At 37.7% G+C, this 25465-nt stretch overlaps 1 protein-coding gene across 2 annotated transcripts in view; it reads right to left on the bottom strand.

Annotated features, from left to right (window-relative positions):
• PTPRO (protein tyrosine phosphatase receptor type O) overlaps positions 1-25465 on the bottom strand; it is a 235899-nt gene that overhangs the window by 30649 nt on the left and 179785 nt on the right. Inside the window, exons 13-18 of one of the 2 annotated variants that reach the window (XM_055318687.1) lie at positions 17875-18014; positions 14727-14859; positions 12666-12786; positions 8380-8448; positions 5914-5997; positions 29-64 (exon numbers count right to left, since the gene is read on the bottom strand). In XM_055318687.1, the coding sequence (XP_055174662.1) occupies positions 29-64; positions 5914-5997; positions 8380-8448; positions 12666-12786; positions 14727-14859; positions 17875-18014 (583 nt within the window). The remainder of the gene's footprint in view (positions 1-28; positions 65-5913; positions 5998-8379; positions 8449-12665; positions 12787-14726; positions 14860-17874; positions 18015-25465) is intronic. The other variant, XM_055318688.1, reaches the window with a different exon arrangement.

Below are 25465 nucleotides of genomic sequence, written 5' to 3'. Positions count from 1 at the left end.
TATATCTCAATAATAAAAAAAAACTTACTTAGTCAGTTTCCTCTTCTTTAAACCATTTTTACTCCTGAGAATTAAAAAAAAAAAAAAAAGAAAGGTTTATCTGGGCAAAAGAATTGATTGACATCATGACTAAACTTGGAGAACTTCAAATCATTACATCAGGTACCTCAATTTTATTTAATTTTCATTAAACATATCTCCGATGTGTTTACTTTTCCTTAAATGAGAAGATAATGATTTCAGATTCACTTTTTAAAAACTCCATTAGATTACAGGAACATACTTACACTTTATGTCTCAGATTTGCCAAATGCTGAATTCTAGAAATATAATCTCTTACAACTAGTGGTTAGATTGCTGAAGTGTTTTATAAATATCTAGAAGCATCTATTGCCTGAAAACTCTAGGATCTAAATGCAAGAAGGAAAGAATTGGGGAATAAAAGAGAGAACTAATGTCTGGGAGGGTGGACATGTTGGTTGTCAAAGACTAAAAGAACCTTTTGGCCTTTTTTCCTAGGAATTTAAGTTTGTCCTATGAGCGTTGGCATGTATCATTTTTCCTTTTTTTTTTTTTTTTACAGATCTATTTATTTATTTTGAGAGAGAGCGAGTGCACAATTAGGAGGGACAAAGGGAGAAGAAGAGAAAAATCTCAAGCAGACTCTGTGCTGAGCAGAGGCTGATGTGGGGCTCAATCTCACGATCCTGAGATCACCACCTGAGCCAAAACCAAGAGTTGGATGCTTAACTATGCCACCCAGAAGCCCAGGCAGGTATCTTATAGAATTCTACTACGGCATTTTCTTATTCAATTTTGACGTATTTTAAGTTATCTGAAGAACTGTACCTATTACTTATTAGGTCTATATTCATCACTACTCTGTAAGTCAGACACATGTAATGCTAATGTATGCTTCAATTAATTACATTGTTAGGGGATATTTAGGGTAATTGTTTTCAACCAACAAGTAAGGTAACTGACCTAAGTTAGTGAATGAGAATATGGTATCTGCTGAAACACTTCATTACTGTATTTTTAATGTCTTATATAAATGATAAATATTGATATTATTATGTGACAATTATTATTAAGTTTTCCAAGGTCTTTAAATATTGGATGGAAGCACTCAAACTTTCAGAAAATAAACAATCTATAGTAAATAACCAGTGTGATCTGAGTGTGCTCATGTGCCAGAGCATTTATTTATATTGAAAATCGTGGGGGAGCCTGGGTGGCTCTGTCAGTTAATGTGCCCAATTCTTGATTCTTGATTTCAGCTCAGGTCATGATCTGAGTCGTAGGATCAATGCCAGAACTGGGCTTCAAGCTCAGTGCAGTCTGCTTGAGAGTCTCTCTCTCTCTCTGCCCCTTCCTCTGCTCATGCTCACTCTATCTCTCTAAATAAATAAATACAATCTTTTAAAAAATAAAAAAAAACTATGAATGTTCAGGTACCTTCATTTCTAGAAAGGCTTTAGCAGGATGAAGCGCTGCTTCCTCTGTGCTCTCATAACACTTTATTCATGGAGTATTTCTCCCAGTGCCTGTTGGTTGCATATGTGCTCGTGCTAGTCAGTCCTTCACTCCCCACCCCCAACCCAGAGCTGAGTGCAGTTAATAGGACACACAGTAGTGCTCAATAAATGTTTATTTAATCAGGTTGAAACAAAGCATCTTTGCCATGTTGCCCCCAGTTTTAGTTAATGAGGAGTTTGGTACTAGATTCGGAAACTGGAACTGATGGATGGACAGGAAGTAATGAGGGCAGAGAACACAGGGAAATATCCATTCGGGCAAGTGGTGTTTCTGGTTTTCACTTCCTGGTTTTAGGTAGTTTTTATCTCTCCCCACTTCTGAGTGACGACAAAGCATTTAATAGCTCCCATCTTATTTTTTTCTCCCTCATCCTCTGTCATCCATATTTAGGGTTGAGAAGGAATAGACATTCCAGTTTTTACTTTGCCTCACCCTCATCCTCTCAAAACACCACTGTAATGTTGGAAAGAGCTGTATCATCTAGGCATTTAGGAACCTTAAAGAACACCTTTTGAATTTTTACTCAGCTCTTATGGGAGTAAGGTAGTGAACTTTAGAAATGCCACATTCACTTTGTATAGTGGGAGCTAATGACTTCGGTGCTTTATGACAGAGGAATGTTAGCTGAGAGAACTAACAGTTTGGTGAAATCAGGAGGCTGCCAACATGTTTTGTGATTGGGAGTGGGGAAAAAAAAAACCCAAAACAAACCTTTCCTATCCAAATACACTCTAAGGGAAACTGGAAAGAAACAAATATATGTGGGAGAGTGACACTGAATAAATTCAGCACTGAAATATTTAACTGCTACTATTCAACAGCTGTGTAGAAACCTGATTCCTGGAAGACAGGCACTTATTTTTCTTTCAGTCTCATTCATTGATTGAATGAACTTTCCATAGAATGTAAAATTCTACCACATGTTTTGAATGACTTATGGCCATGAGTGTATGTTTAAGTGCATGTCTTTATGATGTGGGTACAGCCTTTATGTTCTGCTTAGATTCTGCAGAATTTCCAAAGGTTCCATAGGGTTCTCATACCCTCAGGGGGTGGGACAAGGACAGGACTGAATTATGAGACTGCACAGCAATGCTGCTGGAGCTTCCCTACATTTTCAATTACTGTGCAAATTCTAGGGCTAAAATCAGGGGGGCAATTCGCTTTTCACTATGTAAGTTAAAGTTTTGCCAGCCATTTTAGCTTCAGCGCATTACAAAAGAGCTAGTATGTATGCATGTTACAGAGAACACTTGAGGTGAGGTTTAGGGTGTCATCTTGTCATCACAAAAGATTTTTTGAATAAATGATAACACATGTCAGACATACAGTTAATGCACATGTATACACAATCTTGCGGATCTTTACATTTTCTCTTTCACTTGTATTAGCTAGGTCAGGTTCAAAATCCTAACGATTTCAAGAAGTTAAGAGGTGTAAGTTCTTTATGGTTATGACATCTTGGAAAGTTGGCCAGACTGGAATTCATTGCAAAGAGGTATATGAAAAGAGGCAATGGCAGAGACATGGGATTTACAATGACTAAAACCAACCAAACAAACTCCCCGAAACACAAACTCCAAACACCTTAAATGTTTCCAATTTCATAAGCACTACTTACGCTTTCATGAGCTAATCAGAAATCGTCCCCAAAGCTTAAAAAGGCGTTTAGAGTTATGTCATTTTCGGAATAAAATATGCAATAACCAGGAGGAAAGATGAGCAGTTTGAACTAAATGTGGCTTCATGCTTAAAAATGACAACTGTTGAGGATTTAGAGCTAGTATATAAATACTTGAAGAGAGCATGAGGTGACTATGGCGTTAATAAAAAGAGAGTAGAAACAATGAATCCAGGTTGTGCTAGTCAGAATGAAATGCTTTTCTCTGAATAGGAAACATGATTTGAGATGACTGTAGCCAGAAATCCTGGCAAAGTACCATCTTGAGACTAAGCCACTTGGGCACTGGTGCTCTGTTTTGGTTTTGCTACCACCTGGGAAGAGATTTGAGCAACACTATGAGAGAGAAAGAGTCTCTTGATTGCCGCACAAACCACTCTTCAAGAGGATTTGACAATTAACAGGAGCATATAGTCCCATGAAGTTGGCAGTTTAGAGAAGAACCAGGCCATGCATGAGGAAAAAGGTAGGACGGGTGGCTCTGATATTTCTAGTGGTTCCTAACAGATTAGGTGATATAGGAAGACAAACACAACTGGAGGAGGATTAAAAATGGCTATCTAGCAAATGAAAGTAGGTGGAAATATGCACAATTTACTAGATGAAGAGAAAAGCAGTGAACAGTAGGGAATCCTGGTGGCTTTGTAAGTACCAGGCTAGCTGATCATATATTTTACTTCTTTTATATCTGACATAGCTCAAGCCGAAGGCTGAAAACAGAGTTTATGTTCAGTCTATTTTCATTGGTTGATAAGCATATGGTTTACTGAAAGTGACAGCCTGACAACTGACAGCTCTATGTTTTGCCTTCTCTTCTTACCTGGAGATAACCATTTATAGTCTCAAGACCATTCTTCTAAAGATGACTGAAGGGTTTTTTTTTTTTTTTTAAAAAAAACAAACAAACAACAACCAACCAACCAACCAACCAACCAAACACACTACTGAAGGTTTTTTTTTTCTCCCTAACTTGGGTCTCATGCTATTTGATCAGTACTATAGCAGACCTTGAAAAGGTTGTTGGAATTTGAAGATGTGTTCATCAGGAGGACCTATTAAGAAAGACATGCAAAAAAGCACAGGCCTGATAGAAGCTTAAAAACAAAACTGTGGGAAAGTCAGAGAATTAAGTAGCAAAATTAATATGATTCCAAATGCATCTTTCTCTTGTTTGAAATCTGTGGTGAGTACTTGAAGGGTATTGGCTACAAGTATTCTGATGATAGGTAGACTACTTCAGAATGATTAGTAGATGTTGAGTAAAAAGTGATGCATATTTTGAAGGTCAAGATGGAATTTATATGCACTACTCACTCCTGAGTACTGTCTGATGTCAAATGCTTTAAATATTGTGTTGACTATGATGAAGCCTTATACCCAAAAATGCTACTAAAACCAACTTCGAATAACAGCAAATGGGTCGTCATCATCCAGGACCCATTCCTGACTTCATTATTTAACACATCCCATATTGCAACAATTTTCCTCTAGTCTCTGTCTCAAAAAAAAAAAAAAAAAGCCCCACAAATTCTGGTATTAACAAACTCTACTGTGAGAAAGTCCTTTTTTTGTAATTTTAAATCCTAACTTGGCCAGATATTTATTCTGTCCTTGGAGGAGCTAAAGAACATTTGATCAACTCTCTTTTGAATAAATAACTACAGATTGCGTCTCATCTTTCACTCTTCCCCCATTCTCCCCACCCATGAGTCGTTTTTCCAGTTCATGAACTATTTTTATTGATTTTTTTCTGAGTCCTTCTAAAGTTGTCCATATATCTGGATCCGTCTGTACATAATTTAGTACCTAAACACTGTGGATAGTCAGGACAATGATTTTTGTTTTTGGTTAGGAAACCACTGTCTTTTTTCCTGCACCTCAGGAAAGGAAATAGTCCTCCTAGATTTGTTAGTCTCAGATTTCAAGATTATTGTTGAACAATTATTATTGTAGATTATTGTAAACAAACTGAAAAGGATACTTTTTGAGATTTGATAATTAAAATGATTTAAAAGTTAAGAAAATAAGAATTTAAAGGAAGCTGCTTTTTGCAGAAGAAAATAGGTTTCAGAGATACCTGGGGTTAGAATTTGGATTTTCTATATAGTAGTATGTTGTTAAGATAGTCTTATTAAACCTCTATTTCTATGTCTCTAAGATGGGGCTGATGATACTTCCTGTAGAGTTGTGGGGACAATTAAGTAAGATAATTATACAAAGAGGCTTGCAAATAGTCAGTTGTTCAATATTCATTGAATTAGCATTACTATGAAAACACTAAGACCCCAAACACAGAGTACAGTATTATGGGCTTCTCTACCTTAATGCATTTCTTCCTTTTTGGAAACATGGAGCTCTCTAACGGATGGAGATGATAAGGAAAATAGGAAGCATCATTTACAAAGATGAGAAGCCAATGCATTGACTGAATGAAGAAACAAATGACTAGTAATAAGTGCAAGAAAAGCTTGCCAAGAACAACCCAAGAAGAAAATTTTAATTGGAAAAACATTATAGTTAGTTAGCATCTTGGTACCATTAACTACTGTAATCCATTTCAATACATGATAAATAATTTTAGATGTTGCCCAAACATATGAAATAATTAAAAAGAATTTTTCCTTTTGGTTTTACTTCTGAAGAGCTAACTTTATAGACTTTGTGTTAGGTAAAGAGTAAAAAAAATCACTTACCAAGGATTAATATAAAATGCCAAAAGATAATCAGTCCAAAGACATGAGGGTAGCAGGGTTAAGAAAGCAAATATACTCCTACGCCTGTGAGCATTAATAGATATAACAGATGTAAAGATGAAAAAGTGGCAAGAGTTAGTAACATAAACTGTGAACAGATATCAGTAAATTACCTACTGGGATCAATTAAAATGACAAGCATCTTAATTACAATTAAATATTATTCCATTCTGTGAAATTGAAACGTGAGGGTTTAAGTGCTATCATATTGCCAACACCAGTTTTCTTCACACGCATCCGTATTGTAATCAGATATATTTCTTTCAACTTATTTTGTGTTAATTAGTCTGCTATTAGGTGATTACATTTTACATTCAGTTAAACGAGGCTCTTAAGTGCCTCATTAGTTATCTCCAGTCTTATTCTTGGATATTATTACCCTTTCCATGCTTAAACTATTTTAAGGAACCATTATAACATCATTTGATCGCTAACAGCAGCTTGTGTGAGGAAATATCAACCAACGGTCAATTTGCGCCTATACGGATTCTGGTAAAGACCTCAAGCTTCTGGGACACATTCTTATAAAATTTCACTCTTAGGTGTGACATTCTATATTATTTTTAGTTTTAATTAATACACCATTGCAGAAAAATAACCCTAAAAACAGAGCTATGGTAAGATGCTCATTTGGTATCATTTGTTCAAGACAAGTAGCTCATGAGACTGCCTGGTCCATAATCTGACTAATACTGAGCTGAGTGGGAACAAACTTATTTTGTTGTTCTTTACTTCTAGTTCAGTCTGTTGATTTAAAAAGCATGGTTTGGGGATCCCTGGGTGGCGCAGCGGTTTGGCGCCTGCCTTTGCCCCAGGGAGCGATCCTGGAGACCCGGGATCGAATCCCACGTCGGGCTCCCGGTGCATGGAGCCTGCTTCTCCCTCTGCCTGTGTCTCTGCCTCTCTCTCTCTCTCTCTCTCTCTGTGACTATCATAAATAAATAAAAAAAAACTTAAAAAAGCATGGTTTGAGTATCCAATTTCAGGTATTCATACCACATGTCACATGGAAGATTCGTTAATGTAGATTTTAAAATGTCCTGTGGCTGCACCTATGGCTATTCTGATAGTTGGGGGGGGGGAGGGGAGGAATGCTGTTACCTTGTCACTTTAGATACTATAAATTCCCACTGAGATATCTACTCTGTCATCCAGAAAATGCTGGGGCTGGCAAAACTGCCTTTGCCAAGAGCAGGAACAGAATTTTCTAGATTTTCTAGAAAGGTCCTGAAGTGAATTTTCTTTTGCTTTAGCTCTCCTATAGCTGGTCTCCCATATTCTATCAATTGTGACAGTGTAGTTAGTCAATACATAGCCATCCTGAGTCCCAAATATTGGATCAGTTCCTTGATGGGCTGTTTTCCCCTGCTTTGTGACTGGGCCTTTTGAAAAGGTGAGCCAGACAAGATACAAGGATCGGTGAATCAGTCTCTTCATCTTGGCAAGGGTGTTAATATATTTGAGCAAACCTAGAAATGTGTACTAACTTTTTACCATTGAGGGTTTATGGGTTCTCTTTCTTCACAGTTGGATTAGTTATAGTTTAATAGCAAAATCCCATTCAGGCTAAAATTAAAAAAATAGTACAATATATTGTCTTGTTAAAAAAGAATCCTAGGTCAACTAGACTTTCCACTGCTAGATGCCCACTTAAGCAGAATTTATATTCCTTTTAAAGCCCTCCCTCCCTCATTGATTCCATAAAGTTTCTAGTCTCACATATCTATTTCTTTAAGATCTCCATTTGGGGGAATTAGGAAAACAAGGGGAAAAAAGAGATCACTTGCCAAGGATTAACATGAAATGTATACGTTTAAGTAAATGTGCTTTGCATGGTGGCTTGCAAAAGAAACCACCCTGACCATGTAAGCAGTGCTGGCTTTATATTAAACGGTTACTTCATTAGCCGTTTTGTTGGGTATCCATTGCAGTGGATAGGACTGGTAATTCTCATGTATCATTGTTAAGGTATAATGTCAAGCAATTTAATCTCCTGACAATGCTTTCTTAATTCTCCAAATACTTCCTCCCTCTAGGTCCTTAATACTCAAGCATGGGGGAAAAATAGGGGGTTTTCCCTATGGGACTTTACTGGCTTTGATACTTATTTACCTGTAAGTGTTAGAGCTGAGAGCCTGGGGCTGTATATGTCTATGTGATTTTGAACAGAAGCAATGACTCGTATTCTCAGCAGACTAAGACATTTCTCCACTTCATAACTATCGTAAACCTATATATACTAATACATTCAGGGAAGAAAATCTAACCCTTAAAAGTCTGCTATCACCGAAATTGTGAAAGGAGAATCAGACAAAACCGTTTATCCTCAAAAGATAGTAAAATAAAGTTAGGAGCACACACAGAATAGTTAACCTATCTAGAGGCTTGTTCCAAGGTAATGCTCACCAGTTGTATGGAAGTTTTCCATCCCTCTCCAAAGATGCAAAATTGACAAAAGTTCCTGCTCCGCATTCCCTGTTTGAAAGGAACCACAAAATCAAGGTTACTGCTTGACAAAGCACTCTTTGACCTTGACATAAAAGAAAGCTTTTACTGGCTTATCATCATAGGATTAATTTTTTTTTTAAAAAAGCAAATATAAGTTCCATGTGTTGCTCTTTCATGTTCAATGCAAAATAGAAAGATAAAATTTTTTTTCATAAGGCTGCACATGCCCTAATCAAGTTAGTTGAGGCCAAGAGGATTTGGTTTACAATCTTTTCCAAAGGGCACTCATGATCCTAACACAAATCTTTGAACTACTTGGGATGTAATATTTTTTACAAAGCCTCCTAGACTGAGGATTTTCTGTTTTTAGCACATATTCTTTGTGGGGTGGTTCTTAAAGCATTTTGATTTCCTCTCTAAAATGATGATGGATCAAGTTGGATTACTTTTTCCCCCACACATATTCCCCTCATGTTGGGATGCCCATGTGATTTATCACTTGAAATGAGAGTAAAAAGAGTGATACATATTGAAACAGATTGGCTTATGCAGTGCCTCTTACACAAAAGGTTGCTAATTAAGCTTCCAGTAGAAAATATTGTTAATTTTTTCCCCCAGAAGCGGAGAACAAAGCTAAACATCTTCTCAGGCTTTCTTCCCCTTTCCCTAACGTCACAGACAAACAACACAGCTCACTGGGGCGCATGCATCTCATTTCCTTCCCCCAATATGAAATTGATTGACTTCCTCAGAATTGAAGTAGAGATTTTGCCACTATTGGCACATCTGCTAATCACTTTAGCTACCTGCCTGTTCTCATTACAGTGTTCTTTAAATATTTATTTATTTATTTATTTTAGAGAGAGAGCATGAGCGAGAGAGCACGCAGGGCGGAGAGGTGGAGGGAGAGAGAGTCTTAAGACGACTTTGCACTGAAGGCAGAGCCCTAACCCACTGTGTCACCCAGGTGCCTTTTATTATAATGTTCTAAAAACAGTTTTCTTCTTTGAAAATTATGCTAATATATTGCTATATCATGCTGTGTTATACGCTACCCATCATCAATTTTTCTCTGTCAATTTCCCATATATAAGATTTACTTTGCCCTGTAATTCAGGGGTTCTTATTCTGGGGTTCAAGGATAGAATTTAGGACTCCATGAACATACTGGGGGAAAAGCACATCTTGTTTTCACAACCTCTAACTGAAATTTAGCAATTCCTTTAATTATTAAAGTAGGCAACAAGCCACAATAATATCATCAGTACTTGCGAGATTGCTAACCATGGAAACTGCAGATGTTATTCCGTAATGGACCTGCTGCAGATATGGAAATATTGTTCACATTTATCACTCTGATGAAATTTTGAGTTATTAGACACCCTACTACATATTATCTAACATGTTAATAAAAAAGCATGTAATGAATTTGCTTTTTAAGTACTCTGATAACTATATTTTAATATAAGCAATTTCTTTTTAATCCTATGTATTTCATTTTATGCACTTAGAAAGAAAATATTATTCTTGGAAGAGCGCCACAGGCTTATTCAGAATGCCAGAAAGGATCACGGCACGAAAAATGTTAAGAATCTCTGCTCTGATGGCCAGCTGGCTGAAGTAGAACCACTTCTAAGTATCTTGCTGTATGCACCACAAAGAACGCTCCTGTAATAATAGTACCCTCATAAATGCCATGATTTCCATTACCACACCTACTACCACCCCGTCCACGATTACTATTAAAGTTAACATTTGTTGCATGCTTCCCAATTACAGCATTATTGCTCCTAACCATCCACTAATGCAGGGGCTATTCTCATTTCTTCTTGATATACATTCTTTCTCTTGCTTCCAGGCTATATACTCTTAGTTTTTCTTGAGCTCCACCGGATGCCTCCGGCCAGTTTCCTTTGCTCTTAACTTTTTTTTCCTCCCTGAAAATCTCAATATTAGATTGTCCTGGTGCTTAATCCAGGGTCTTCTTCCCTCAGTTACATGCTCTCCCTCCAGTGATGGAGAATTTCATCCAGTCTGTAGCTTTAATAGGACTTATATGTTAATAACTCCCAAATTTAGATCTTCAACTCAGACTTTGCTCCTGAATACCAGACTTTCATGTTCAGTTGCCTACTCCACACCTACACTTGCAGTCATCTTAAACTTAACATTTCCAAGACCAAAGTCTTAACATTCCCTGCTCCCCACCCCCCCACCCCCCCCCCCCAGTTCTGAAATCCTCATCTGCAATTTCCTATTTCTGTTAATGGCAACTCCATCCTTTCGGTTGCTAGGACCAAAAGTCTTGGAGTCACTTTTAAGCCTTCTTCATTTTCATTTCACATGCAATCTGTTAACAAATCCCCTTAGCAAATGCCTCTTTTTAAAAAATATATCCAGAATCTGATCATTTCTCCCTACCTTTATTGCATGACCCTAGACTAAACCGTTACCATCTCTTGCTTACTGTAATGGCTGCCGCCGTCAATACGCCTGCTTTGCCTAAACACAGACTGTTTTCTAATGTAAGTTGTCTCTTCTGCCCCAAGTTCTGCAATGGCTTGACTCAGAATAAAAGCAAAAGTCTTTTTTAGGGCTTACAAACCTCTATGCGATCTGACATCATCTCCTGCTATTCCTGCCTTCATTTCCTCTGCTTTAGCTGCACTAACCTTCCTGTTACTGTTTGAACATGTTCCTACCTCAGGGCCTTTACACTGGCTCTTCCCTCTACTGGGCATACCCTTCCACCAGAAAACACGTAGCTAACTCTCCTCATATTCTTCAAATATTTTCCCAAATATCATCCTTTCAGTGAGACCTATGCACCTCTCAGAGCTCCTGTCTATACTCCACATACCTGTATTGCTAATTTCCATACCTGTACTGCTAATTTCCCTTACTCTGCTCTGTTGTTTTTCTCTTACTGTCTGCTAACATACCAAGCAATCTTTTTACTTTTATCAGTGTTATATATTGTCTATCTCCTCCACTAGACTATGAGCTCCATGAAGGCAGAAATTATTGTCGGTTTGATGTACTGTCGTATCCCAACCATCTGGAAGGGTCTGACCCACAGCAGGTGTGCATTAATATTTATTAAATGAATGAATGAAGTTTCAGTGGACTGCACAAGGTTACATAGATTGTAAATTAGGATTTGATCCCAAGGAGTGTAATTTTACAGCTCTCTACTCTGGTCATCTTCCTCCCTATACTTCTAAGGTTTGTTTAAAAGCTGACATTCAAAAAGCTTGATTTTCATATTCAGAACTAATTTCTCTATATTCATAGACTACTACTTTTATCTCCTTTCTGGGGCAGGCCAGTTTATACCTTTAAATATATTCATTTCTGTATATATCTCCAGCTACATTCTAAGTTCCTAGTGGACAGCTTGGATGTCTGATTTTTACTTAAATGTGCCATCTAAGACACTGATTAGAACATTGGATGGATAAATTTATTTTTGAACAGGTAAATGATAGAGCTCTGAGAAAGAAGAAGGATGTTGATTGACAGTTCAGCAGGCTAACGCTGAGTAAAAATAAATTCAAATCAAATTTCCCAAGCCCAGTAGTATTCGACTAAGCAACAGTTTTTAAGAGAATTGATGGATTGTTCTGATAATATGGGGGACCACGGAAAGTACTTGAGAAAGTGCTTTGATAAGAAATGCATCAGTGGTTAAAGGAATAGGGAATCACTAAAATCATAAATCAGAAGTCTCTTCTAGCTGCAAGAAAAATGAGAACTGCCTGAACTCTGAGTAGTAGGAACAAAACTAATAGGGGACCTCAAATGGACCTAATCATAAACCCTACAAATGTCTTCTGATAAAACAGCTTTGGCAGAATTGATGAAGAGAGGGATTTCTTTTTCTTTCCTGTGGTCTCTTATATTCACTCCTTTTATTAATCATACTGAGTAGCCAGAGATCTTTATTTTACTCCAAAATCTGTTTGAAATAATCCATTGCATTAATGGATCCCTTTGTATGGGTTTCCTAAAACGACAAGATTGAGAGTAAGCTGTCTGAATCAGTGTAAACAATCCTCTGCATGGTCATTTCAGTGGCAGTGTTTCCTCAAATAATATTTAAAAGTCTACTTAGAAAACACACAGAACAGACACTGGAAACTGAAATTGAACTTACTGCTATACAATTTAGGTCTGCAAAAGCAGACATGTAGGATAAATTAATATATTTTAAAGCCCTTGGGTAAAAGAGCAACCAAATTTACCTTGCCATCTGCAGATGTTTTTTCCTAAGAATGATAAGGGTCACGAGCAGCAGTCCAATTAACAGTGTGCTGAGGATGGCCAGCACTGAGATGACTACCACATTGGGGTTCATTTCTGTAACTAAAGAGAAAAACCATGCATTTTTATTACATGAAATTAACAGAACTGCTCATCATTTTCCATTGATTTTCAACAGCACTGGACTTGTAATGATGACAATAACAGCAACAATGATGTTCCTCCAAGCCGACAATGACCTCCTCCTGGTCAAATATAACCTAGTAAAGTAGACTGACAAATGGTGTTCAGGTGCTTGGCACAATGAATCCATCAAAGGCTTACATTCAGAATGTTCTTAAAAAGGAAAACTATAAACTATGAATAATGCCTGTACCATAGTTTAAATTCATTTGAAAATTTAAAAAAATCTAGAAGTCATCATCATGTATTATTACTGTTTAATATTTCCAGAAGTTTAGAGAGTGTCTGGTTTTCATTTTACGCCTCTGACTTTAAAGTCAGAAAGCACAACTGCATATTTCGCTCACAACTAATAACGTGTATGAAAAAGGCATTAGCGAGCTACCATCTGCCGCAGCACTTAACACGTCGCTAGCAGCAGGCATTCTGACGATCTGTAACCATATGTTGAGAGGTTTTCCATCTGCACAACTCAAGAGATCAAACCTATTAGTAAGTTGTGGGGCCCTTAAGATGAGGGACTGCGTCCCTTCCAGGTACTTGATATGAGGACTGCTACGGCACCTGCACATTGTGCAGTTCATCACCCTACATGGAAGAGCGAGGTATTAAAAGAGGGAATACATGTCAAATGTTTTTGTAAAACTCCTAACCAGAGATGGACCAGAAAAAGGCATCATGATACCATCCTCTGCATTGATCATAAAATCACAGAACTGGCCGGTACGTTCAGTCTCTAAGACTTTCTGTATTTGCCATGGCCTATTTGGGCCAGCACGACTCCTGTTCACCAGCAGAGTAATTGAACAGAAAGAACATTAGACTCATGGTCAGGAGATCTTTTTCAAGTTCATTTGACTACTGACTGCCATTTGGAGAAGCTATTTTGTCTGTCTCTCTGGGCCTCATTTTCCTCACTTGTAAATAAGCTGAATAATATCACCTGTTTCACTGGGTTGCTCTAGTAATGACAAGGAACAGTGAGCAGGAAAGGATACTTAGGATGATGTACAAGGACATAGAGGTGAGAGACCACTAATACACTTTTCAGGTCCATTTTTGTCCTCTTTTCTGGAAAAATAAAAATTTAAAACAGAAAATAAACAAACAAAAGGCCAGTCTAGTCATCACTGAATAGAGTGCCTAAATACATGATGAATGTGCCAGAAATGAAAAAAAAAAAAAAAAAACACCCAGTAAAGGGATCATGTGACACTGAGAGTAGTTATATTACAGGTGACTTCATGGAGGGTCTCAGGTTGCAGAGTCAGACCCCAACAAATGGGGGAGTAACACGTATAATATTAACTCAGAAGAAGAAAAAAGAAGCACCATTATTCTAGACCTTTCATTAATTGCAAATTTCCCCACTTGTAGTTTGCCTTAATAGGAAACTTTCCTGCTTTAATTCAGGAATTTAGTACTGTCATTGGTTGATCAGTGATGGCTAAGGGTCAAGGCGACAACGGATGAGCCTGAGTCCATCAGGACACTGTGGTTACTGCTGGAGAGGCAGATGAGGACCTTGGGTCTGATGGTAGCAGTTAGCGCTCACCAGCATGTGCTAAGGCTTTATACACTTCACTTCTATGCTTCAGAACAGTTCAACGAGGTACGTATATTATGATTCCAGTTTTACAGATGAAAACACAGAGGTTCAGAGACAATAAATATGGTTCCCTAAATCACATAGATAGTAAGTGCAGTGAAGGGTTCCCTGACTCCAAAGCCTGGACTGCTTCAGTGGAACATGGTTCTATTAAAAGGATAAAGTACATATATTTGAAAAGAAAATGGGAGGAAAACCTGGAAAGATAAATTTTCCAAAGACACCAGATCCCACGAACTCAAGTAATTACCCATTGTTGAGACGGCTATGAATGTGGGGACACTGGGGCTGTCGTGGCTGAAGCTGGTCACACTACAGTTGTAGGCAGTGGCAGGAAGAAGGCTGGAGATGGTCACAACGTGAGAAGAAACAGAAATCGGTTCCTGGAGATGCAGAACATAAGATGGCTGTTATATCATCTTCATCTATTTTTTTTTTAGAGTCTTTTTCAGAGCTGAGTGGGTAATATACAAGTAGAGGAAAACATTTAAAAGATGCAGAAGGATAACAGTGAAAAACATTTCCTTCTTTTCCTGCCTTGTATGTATCCAGTTCTCTTCTATGGAAGGAGCTGTGGTTATTAGGGATTTTTTTCCCTTCCCATCTATATTTTATGGATGTAAAAACATTAGATACAACTAAACAAAACCTAAGTGATAATGTGGTTTACACATCATGCTACTTATATTTTACCTGGTTATTAGTGTATTTTGGTGCTCTTTTCACATCAGCACAGAGAAGCTGATTTATTCCTAAGTGCTGTGTAGACATTTACTGAAAGGTCATACTTTATTAAACCAGTCTCCTACTGAGGAATGTTTCAGTTGTCTCTGATTTCTTGCTATTACAAACAATGCTACAGTGAACATAATTTTAGGTTATGGGAACAAACATATATGGACACACACTCGCTTAATATATTTATATGTGATGCATGTATACACATACATATTCTTTTTTTTAATATATTTTATTTATTTATTCATGAGAGACACAGACTGAGAGAGAGAGAGGCAGAGACACAGGCAGAGGGAGAAGCAGGCTCCATGCAGGGAGCCGGATGTGGGACTCGATCCCGGGACTCCAGGATCATGCCCTGGGCCGAAGGCAGGCACCAAACCGCTGAGCCACCCAGGGATCCCCTACACATACATATTCATACACAAAACCAGTGTGTGTGTGCATGTGCACATGAATGTACACATATATATGGGTATTCGTATTCCCAGCAGTTAAATGATGAGTCCAAAAGTTTTATGTTTTTCATTTAGAAAGCTATTGACAAATTCTTTTTTATTTTTCATTTTTTAAAGATTTTATTTATTTATTTGAGAGAGAGAGAGAGCACAAGTGTGCATGACAGAGGGAAAGGGAGAAGCAAATTCCTTACCTAGTAGGTAGCCAGAAGCGGGGGCTAGATCCCAGGGGCCCGAGATTATGACCTTAGCCAAAGGCAGACACTTAACGAACTGATCCACCCAGGCACCCTGACAAATTGTCTTCTATAATTTTCCATATTATCCTGCTGCCATCAATGTGTGACAACACCTGTTCTCCCCTACACTCCTTCCAATCCAATATATTTGTAAACTCTTTGAGTTTTTCCAATATTATTAGTGGAAATTGCACCTCATTGTAGATTTATTTGGCATTTCTTTCACTGCTAGTGAACTTGATTATCTTTTCATATGTTTAAGAATCTTTGAGTTTCTTTTCTATGAAATATTTATTTTGGGTTCTTGGTCTTTATTTTTTTTCTATTTGTAATTGCTCTTTGTATATTAAGGACACTACCCCCTTTGTCTGCTTTCTCAGCTTTTTTTAAAAAAAGATTTTATTTTTATTTATTTATTCATGAGAGACACAGAGAGGGAGGCAGAGACATAGGCAGAGGGAGAAGCATGCTCCCCACAGGGAACCAATGTGGGACTCAACCCCAGGACCAGGGGATCACCACCTGAGCCAAATGCAGACACTCAACCACTGAGCCACCCAGGTGCCCTGTTTTCTCAGCTTTTAAACAGCATCCACCAAAGGCACAGTGACTTTGTTCTCAAAAGCATTTAATATTAAACTATTCTTGAGCTGAACAGATTGTTAGTTTGATGGGCTAATGGTTAGACCAGTGACAAGTACCACAGTACAATATAAAAAGATGAGCCAGCATAACATTCTTTTTCAAAACAGGGATGTGAAACACTCCTGCCTAAATAAAAGAGAGACATCAGCACTTATTTCCAATTCCACCTCTTTTACTGTTCTATAAAAGAATGGTTCTAAGGAAAGACTTTTGCTAGCAAGACTCTCATTGTAGTAAGTAGCTGCATAACCATTGTTTTCTTAGGGGAAGACATTGCTATAGCTGCAGAGAAGAAAATCCGCTACTGGCAAAGCAGTTATTTCCATAAAGCATTCTTAGAATAGAAAAAAAAAAGATAAGCTGCTCAGTATAGATCAAAAAGAGATAAGTTTGTACAAGAAAATATCAAAAGGGGAAAGAAATCAAAGCAAATTATCTTAACACTCGTATGAAAAGATTCCCACTCCCCAGAAATCCTTTCTTCTTTTCAATCTTATGAACTGCATTATTAAAAAGCATCAATTATTCATGTTCATAGAATTAGTCTGTACACTGGATTTTGTGACATCCCTCACAAACTTGACCTTTTCCTTCCATGTCTGGCTGAAAAATATTTTATTCTGGTGGCTTTGTTACATTTGGAGCTACTGGTTCATCTCTTTCCTTTCCTTCAGTTTGACCTGGTGAATAACTCAGCAGTAATTTTATCTGCGATTTACGATTTTAAAGCTTTAACAATCATTTCTCTCAGCCTTCATTTTACCAAGCAAAATTGTCCTCCTTACTGACTAGAAATAGTCCCTTCTTTAAATTCTCTTAGTAGAATGGATCTCTCTATGCCACTTGCATTTTACTTTAATTATTTCTAGACTGATGCAATATCTATAACTGCACGAAAAAAATGTTAAAGCCAAGTATTGATTCTGCCATTTGTATCACACATAGTGCCTTTCACATAACTGGCAATCAGTTCATATTTGTTAAACTGTATTTTATATGGCAGTGTCTATCCCTTTGATCGATTTAATGGCAATAGGAAAAATGAATCCATTTCAGTTCTCAGTATGACCCGGGGTGACTAGGGGTTAGGGACAAAAGATAAATGCAAAGATGAAACTAAACTTTGCAATTTGGCAGATTGGTTCTTATATTTAAGTCTTGCTGTAAGCCTATTGTTAATTTCTGTTACTGAAACACAAAAGTGCAAATGAACACTTTCCATTTTCCGTAGTTTAAACAAATAAAATACTTCGATTTACTCAGATAATTAGCCTTAACCAAAATGAACTCAGACAAAGAGAATAAAAATGTACAGTACCTGGAGTTTTGTTTCTTGACTAGAGCCAACTTGTTGACAGAAGACTTCAAAGAAATCAGCCACTCCCTCCTCCACCCACAGCAAAGTCACTGAAGTCTGGGTTTTATTCACAGCAAACAGGGATTTTGGAGGAGCTGGTTCTGAGCAAAGACAGAGTTTTAAAAATTTCATTTAATTTAATGCATCCTTTCTTCTTTCATTGATTGGCAGGATAAAATAGACCAAAAAAAAAAAAAAAAACCCAACCCAAAAACAAGTAGTTAAGAGCACCATCGAAATTTTATATTACTTTGAAATATGTCCAAACACAGTTGTCACCTAACTTGGAAGACAGAATATTTTGCCTTCTTCTCTCCCTTCCACTTTATACTTCTCTTTTTGGAACACTTCTGTTTTCTACTTCAGCTTTATTATATATACATAATCTATTAATAGTTTTTGTTTCATCTGCACTGGAGCTACACTGCCCTAATAAGACAGAACTTTATGCAAGAGAAACAAAAATTTGTACTTAAATGGCTAACACAAATGAAAATGGTTTGCTCCCACCTAATGGAGACATCCAGTCTGGTACTTAGCCAAAAACCTGTCTTCCTTTTCTGGAGACCATTTGGAATAATTTAGTCAGAGGAATGGCTTCTTGAAAATGTAGTCAAAATTAAGAGTGGTAAAGCTAAATAGATACGATTTTTTTTTTAAGAAAAGGATTCATGGAAGGAGACTGGATAGTTAATAAAATGTTTAGGGGACTGATTTCTTTATCATATTCTTTTAGACATTAATCTTGATCAATAAATTAGTCCATTAGTCAAATAAACGATGCCCCTTCATACTCATTTCCAGTAAGTGAGCCAAGGGATTTGTTGGCCTAAGACCAAACCCCTGCTTGTTCCTCAGTGTTAGGGAGTGTCCTTGTGTCTTGTTCCCATATTCCTCAATCTCTTCTTCTCTCCTCCCCATGCCCTGTCATTTGGGTGTTATCTCCCCCTTGAATTCCTCCAGTACACAAAGCACTATGCGTGAACCCCAGCACAGCAGCCAGAGTCCCTGTTATCCTGTCAGACCTCCTCAACATCACTTGTTTGGACATATTATATCTAGCTGTCAGGTTCATGGAACATCATACTTTGCCCACGTGAATGTCCCTGTCAGACAACTATCCCTGCTGTTTGCCTGTTACTTGGATTTGTTTTTTTTAAATTATTTGTCCCATGCTCCCAAGTCTGTTCTCTAGCTCCTGGATTTCAGTAGTGCTTGAAGAAGCCCTCAAGGCCATTTCACTTCTTTGACATGTGGGCATCTTTGTGTGGGCAGGTTTGGAACGTCTTTCTAGAATATCATCATCATGGCCCTATTCAGAACCAGGTAGTATGTTGGAACATTCTTCACCTGATTTATCACAGGCAACTTAAATTTTGTGCCCAACTAAAAAAGGAAACATTCTTTTCTTTCCAGAGGCAACTTGATGAGGTTAAGCAGAAAAGTTGAAGGAGGAAAGAGAGGGGTTTAGTCTTGGGTGGGCATAATTTACAACAGATGTCAGGACCCCTTTCTCATTTGCAATGAATCATATACTCCTCCAAATGTTGTACTGTCTCACTTCCCCTCTGATGAAAACTGTTGATGAAACATGAGGTCAGCTTCCATTTCCCTCATCCTTTATAACTGTCACTAGGTATGAGTGAGAGAGGGTAGGTTCTCCAGTGATTCTGACTTGTGCAGATCTTGAATCTTTGGAGGCAAATGTGAGGTTGTCTGGGGTAGAGATGGATGATTTTTAGGCTGAACCTTGGTTATTTCTCTTTTCAAATCACACATGACAGAAATGCCCCTCACCGTGAGTCTCCTGAACTGATTAGATTCCCTAGGATATTTATGTATTTTTTTTCCTGATGGTTAGATAAATTCAGTTTAGCTATCCAATATGAACATTGCCCAAGTCCTAATCTCCAGCTCCAACTTTTTTACATATGTATTTGCAATCACCTACCATCTGGGCTTCCTAAAGAGCACTACCATCCTTTCCTTGTTTGAGGTTCTCCTCTGGCTTCTCAGACCCTACACAGCATATTTTTAAATAATTCTTGTCATCTCTTCCTTTTATCTATTCTTTTTATTATATTGCATGTTCAGGCTTTTGTCATCACACTTTATCAATCATTACAACAGCCTCTTAATCCTTTTTCCTGCTTTTAATCAGTTCTTTCTTCATTTGTCAACAAAGACTTAAATAATCTTGAAATACCACTTTGCTCATGTTAAATCCTATCTGTGTAATAATCTATTGTGATCGATGTCTATTGCACCGAACTTAAATATGCCAAGTTTTAAAGATCCTACTCACATGGGCCGCATGTTATCTACCCAGCTTCACCACCATCCCTCTCGAATAAGAAATGCTTGCTTTGGTAGAGCCAATTTTCTCATACCAGCAGTACTCTTTCTCAATTCTGTGTACTTTTTCTTCTCCTTGGATCATCCTGAGATCAAGAAAAAGTCTTCCCTTCTCCCTGAAGCCTTATCTGTTGACTCTGTCTCTTGATGATCTATCTCTTCGCTGACCTTCTATTAATCACCCTATTAGATCTATGTGAGCAAAGTCCTGATTCTTCTAGGTCCTATTAGATTCTTTAAGAATCGGGACCATGTGTTATTTTGCTTTCACCTTAAACTAGCCACCTGCAATTGTTCAATAAATATTATCTATTGACTGATTTATTTATTTATTTTTAAGATTTTATTTATTTATTCATGAGAGACACACACAGAGAGAGAGAGGCAGAGACATAGGCAGAGAATCAGGCTCCCTGTGGGGGGAACCTGACGTGGAACTCAATCCCAGAATCCTGGGATCACTTCCTGAGCCGAAGGCAGATGCTCAACCTCTGAGCCACCCAGACATCCCTCTATTGACTGATTTAAACCATAGTCAAGATTAATTAGTCAGAGATATTAGTATTTAAGCATCAGGCAAGACCAGACACATTAGAGTTAAATTTTGATGTCCTCTGTCTTTTCTACAGTGATCAAATTGGTAAAATTATCAGCTTTTTGTGGCAGAGTAAGACTCATGAATTGCAAGTGTTCTCAGTGGTCCAAAGAATGTGACTTGGATACTAGAGGAATGGTTTCTGTGGGTCTGCCTAAAAATATGGATCTACGTGGTAAGTAGGATCCTCAGGAAGATCTCCAAAGGGGCTGGGACCCTTGACCAGCCACATGACAGAATTTTCTTTTCAGGTGATATATAAGGGCAACAGATTATGCCAAGGTCACTTTCCCCATTACCACTGTATCCTTTTCTGAAAGACATATGCATATTAGCTCTATAGGTCAATGAATAACATACACAAATCACCTGCTTGGGGACTGGTTAGGATCTTTGTGATAGGTATATTTTCTTAGATGTACTGGAGAGAATTTTCACTCAGCTAGTCCAAGGGAAACAAAGAAAGGCACTGCAATATTTCATAAGTGGAGGTGTAATTGGATTGGAAAGGGCTTCTAATTAAATTTCACTACTCAAGACAACATCTGCCCCAGGAAACGTATTAAAATGTTAGGACTGTACTGTCCAACACAGTAGCTATTAGCCACATGTAGCTACTGAGAACTTGAAATGTGGCTAGTATAAATTGAAAGGAGCTAAAAAAGGGAAATACAGACTGAATTTTGAAGGCTTGGCATAAAATAAGAATAAAGATATCTCATTTATAATTTCACATATCAATTACATGTTAGGATGATAGTACTTTGATATATTTGGTTAAATAAGGTATATTAGACTCAGTTTCATCTCTCTCTTTTTAGCATTTTGTAATGTGATACTAGAAAATTTTAAATTTCATATATAGTTCTCATTATATTTCAATTGTACAGTACAGAGTTAGAGTACTCCTTCCCGTTTGGTAGAGCAGAAGTGTGGAAATTCTTGACAGAAGCTGGTTGAAGTTTTCCCCCTTCTGTTATCTATCTCCTCTCATAAGAAGGCAAAGTCAGCTAAACTCCTTGGCCTAGTATGATTTAGATAATTCCTCTTTCCCATCCTCAGGCAGAAGACCAAAAGGGAGTAGTGGCTAAAATATTGTTCAGGCAACTTCATATGATAGGGAATGCAGTGACATGCAAAAGCCTTTTTATTGGTCTCTACCTCTATTAGGGGATGATTGTGTTCCCCAAAATTCCTATCTTGCAGTCTTAACCCCCAGCACCTCAAAAATGTGAATGTGTTTGAAGATAGGGCCTTTCAAGAGGTAAGTTGAAAGAGAGAAAATGAGTGGGAAATATCAGAGAGGGAGACAGAACATGAGACTCTTAATTCTGGGAAAGGAACAAGCGGTGGTGGAAAGAGAGGTGGGCGGGGGTGGGGGTGACTGGGTGACGGGCACTGACGGGGGCACTTGATGGGATGAGCACTGGGTGTTATGCTATATGTTGGCAAATTGAACTCAAATAAATAAATAAATAAATAAATAAATAAATAAATAAATAAATAAAATGAAGCCCTTAGGGTGGACCTCAATCCAACCTGACTGGTGTTCCTACAAGAACAGGAAATATGGGCAAAGAGACACCAAAGATGAGTGGAAACAGAAAAACCAAGTGAGGATACAGCTGGAATGTGGCCACCTAAGCCCAGGAGAAAGGCTTCGAAGAAACCAAACCTGCTGATACCTTCATCTTGGACTTTCAGCCTTGAGAACTGTAAGAAAATAAGTTTCTGTTGGTTAAGCCACCCAATCTGTGATATTTTGTTATGGCAGCTCTAGCAAACAAATAAAGGCCCTTACTAGTCAAAATATCAAATACAAGGGTACCTGGGTGGCTCAGTGTTTGAGTGTCTGCCTTTGGCTCAGGGTGTGATCCCGGGGTCCTGGGATTGAGTCCTCCATCAGGCTCCCCATAGGGAGCCTGCTTCTCTCTCTGCCTATGTTTCTGCCTCTCTCTGTGTCTCTCATGAATAAATAAATAAAATCTTTAAAAAAAATCAAATATAGTCCAGCTCATCAAAGGCAGGGGTGGGAAGACCTCAATGATTTATGAAGAGCAAATGAGCTTTAAGAGAATATGCACAAAACACTTTATATGATATAAATGGCCAAGTGGATATTAGTTACAGAACATCCTCTTGCTATCACTTTCTACTCCTATGTAAATACAGGGTTGTTTGCTTTATAATACCCTCTAAGAGCTTTCTAACATTGCCAGGGTCATACTCAACTATTTGGTCCTCTTCTTTTTTTTCTCTTCTTTCCTTTTCAAGTCTCTCTTATTCGAGTGGGGAATCCAACTTAATTTTATAAGGAAATTCAGTACAAGGCCCAGAACATGGGCAGAAAGGAAAGTTGTAAGGCTATCTCTACATTTAATTTAGATTGGATTATGAGAGGCTCAAACTGTTCCCTAGGATCTTGCGGGAGTGAAGGTGACCTTGGGTAAAGTATGAGCTGGTGCCTGACTCTTATTCTTTGCTCTGGCAGCAAATTTCTTCCTTTCCTAGGAAATCCCGAAGGGAGTCAGGTGTAATATTTCACGTTGGAGCCAAAGAGAATGTATTTATTGTCTAAAATCCATCTTTTTCTGACAATTATTGCATTTTTTCTTATTTTAATGTGACCCATTAGTTTAGCTGCTGATAGAATGATGTTAATGAGGCCAAGATTATATCCACGAGGGCCCACTGGTTTCATTGTTTCTAGTTTATACCTATAGACCTGGTGAGTCATTTTACAAACTTGTGACACTGGTGATAAGGGGAATTCAACAGAAAAATATTGTAAAAAATTATTATTATAAAATCTATTTTCAATCCTCAGCATCGCTGACAGAAATTTGCTAGTGTCCTCTTCATACACAAAGGATGACCTTTAAGGTCTATGTTATAGGTCTTTTAAATCCATTTTTTTTTTAATTTTCCTCAAGACAGGCAGTTCTACCTTAAGCAGTGTAAGCCTAATTTATATTCAACTTGGTCAAAGAAAACATTTGTGACTTAAACAGTGCAAGCCACATAAATCATTGCCTAACTTGGTCAAAAACAACATCTTCAAAAAAAAAAAAAAAAAGCACTATTTGAAAGTAAAAAAAAAAGTTAGAGAAATTATTCATGGTGAGTTAAGGTTGGTACGCAGTGAAATTAAGAAGTTGAAAATTTATATTAAATAACAGAAACCTGTGCTAGATCCAAAGTTTACTAAGCCTATTGTCTTGTCAATTTAGGGAGATTCTTTTAATAAGTAATGAGAAAATTTAAAAACATATTAGAGGGCAGCCCCAGTGGCACAGTGGTTTAGCACCGCCTGCAGCCCAGGGTGCGATCCTGGAGACCCGGAATCGAGTCCCACATCGGGCTCCCTGCATGGAGCCTGCTTCTCCCTCTGCCTGTGTCTCTGCCTTTCTCTCTTTCTCGCTGTGTCTCATGAATAAATAAATAAAATTAAAAAAGAATAAAAACATCTTGGGGAGATATTAAAAAATATTCAAGCAAATATTACATTTTAATCAGGCCCTTTCCATATTCAAAACATAGAATTTTCTCAGAAATTAGAAATACCTGTGATTTCTATTACATTTTAAATAACTTTTTTTTAAATATTTTATTTATTTATTTATTTATTTATTTATTTATTTATTTATTTATTTATTTATGAGAGACACAGAGAGGCAGAGACATAGGCAGTGGGAGAAGTAGGCTCCCTGTGGGGAGCCAGATGTGGGACTCACATCCCAGGACCCTGTGATCATGACCTGAGTCAAAGGCAGACACTCAACCACTGAGCTACCCAGGAATCCCTTAAATAAATTCTTTATGGTTTAATGACAGAAAGGGTAATATCCCCTTCTGTGAGTCATTGGGCATTTTTATGGTTTTGCTAGCTCTAGAAACTTCTAAAGATTAGTAGAATTTTCCAAAAAAAGCTCTCATTTAACTTTACTTAGTTTCAAAACAACATATCTAACTTCTTCCTTTCTTTGGTTCCAAGAATATGGCTTTTTTTTTTCTTAGCATTTTTATTTGGTTAAGAGTTATTTTTGCCAAATTCTTAGAAAAAGGTCACTACTCTTATTGTATCATTAGCCTTATTGCTTTTAGTCTGAACTTGGGTATGAATTAAGTTCTAAAACTGGAAGAGATATTAAAGATCATTTAGTCCACACTCTCATTTTTATAGATGAGGCGACTGAAATCCAGAGGACCTAATTCACTTTTCAAAGATAACGCAGTTTGTCTGTGAAAGCAGTAACTGGAATCCAGACCTCTGGACATCTAGTTAAGGGTTGTTTGTACACCTGGATTCTTCCCTAAAACTGTGGGTGTTTGGCACTTATTTCCATATAATTGAAGATAAGGGGTCTCCTGAAAAGTTCCCTTTTCTAGAAGACCAACTTTTTCAGAGTGGGCACTTGCTCATACATTGAGATCAGTGCCAGATATCACAATCATGGCCCGAATTGTCCATCATCTAGATCCTTCCAATATGTTGAGTAAAAACCTACAGACTCTGCAAGTCACTTGATGGCATGCAGAAGTGCTTTTAAGGAAGTGATAAAGTTGTGTGGCTTGGCTGTGGGCAGCTGGCAAATGGCAGTG

The sequence above is a fragment of the Nyctereutes procyonoides genome, unplaced genomic scaffold, assembly GCF_905146905.1.
Source record: "Nyctereutes procyonoides isolate TBG_1078 unplaced genomic scaffold, NYPRO_anot_genome, whole genome shotgun sequence".
Lineage (NCBI taxonomy): Eukaryota > Metazoa > Chordata > Mammalia > Carnivora > Canidae > Nyctereutes > Nyctereutes procyonoides.
Note: the sequence above shows the minus strand (reverse complement) of the source record. Positions and strands in the feature narration are given on the sequence as shown.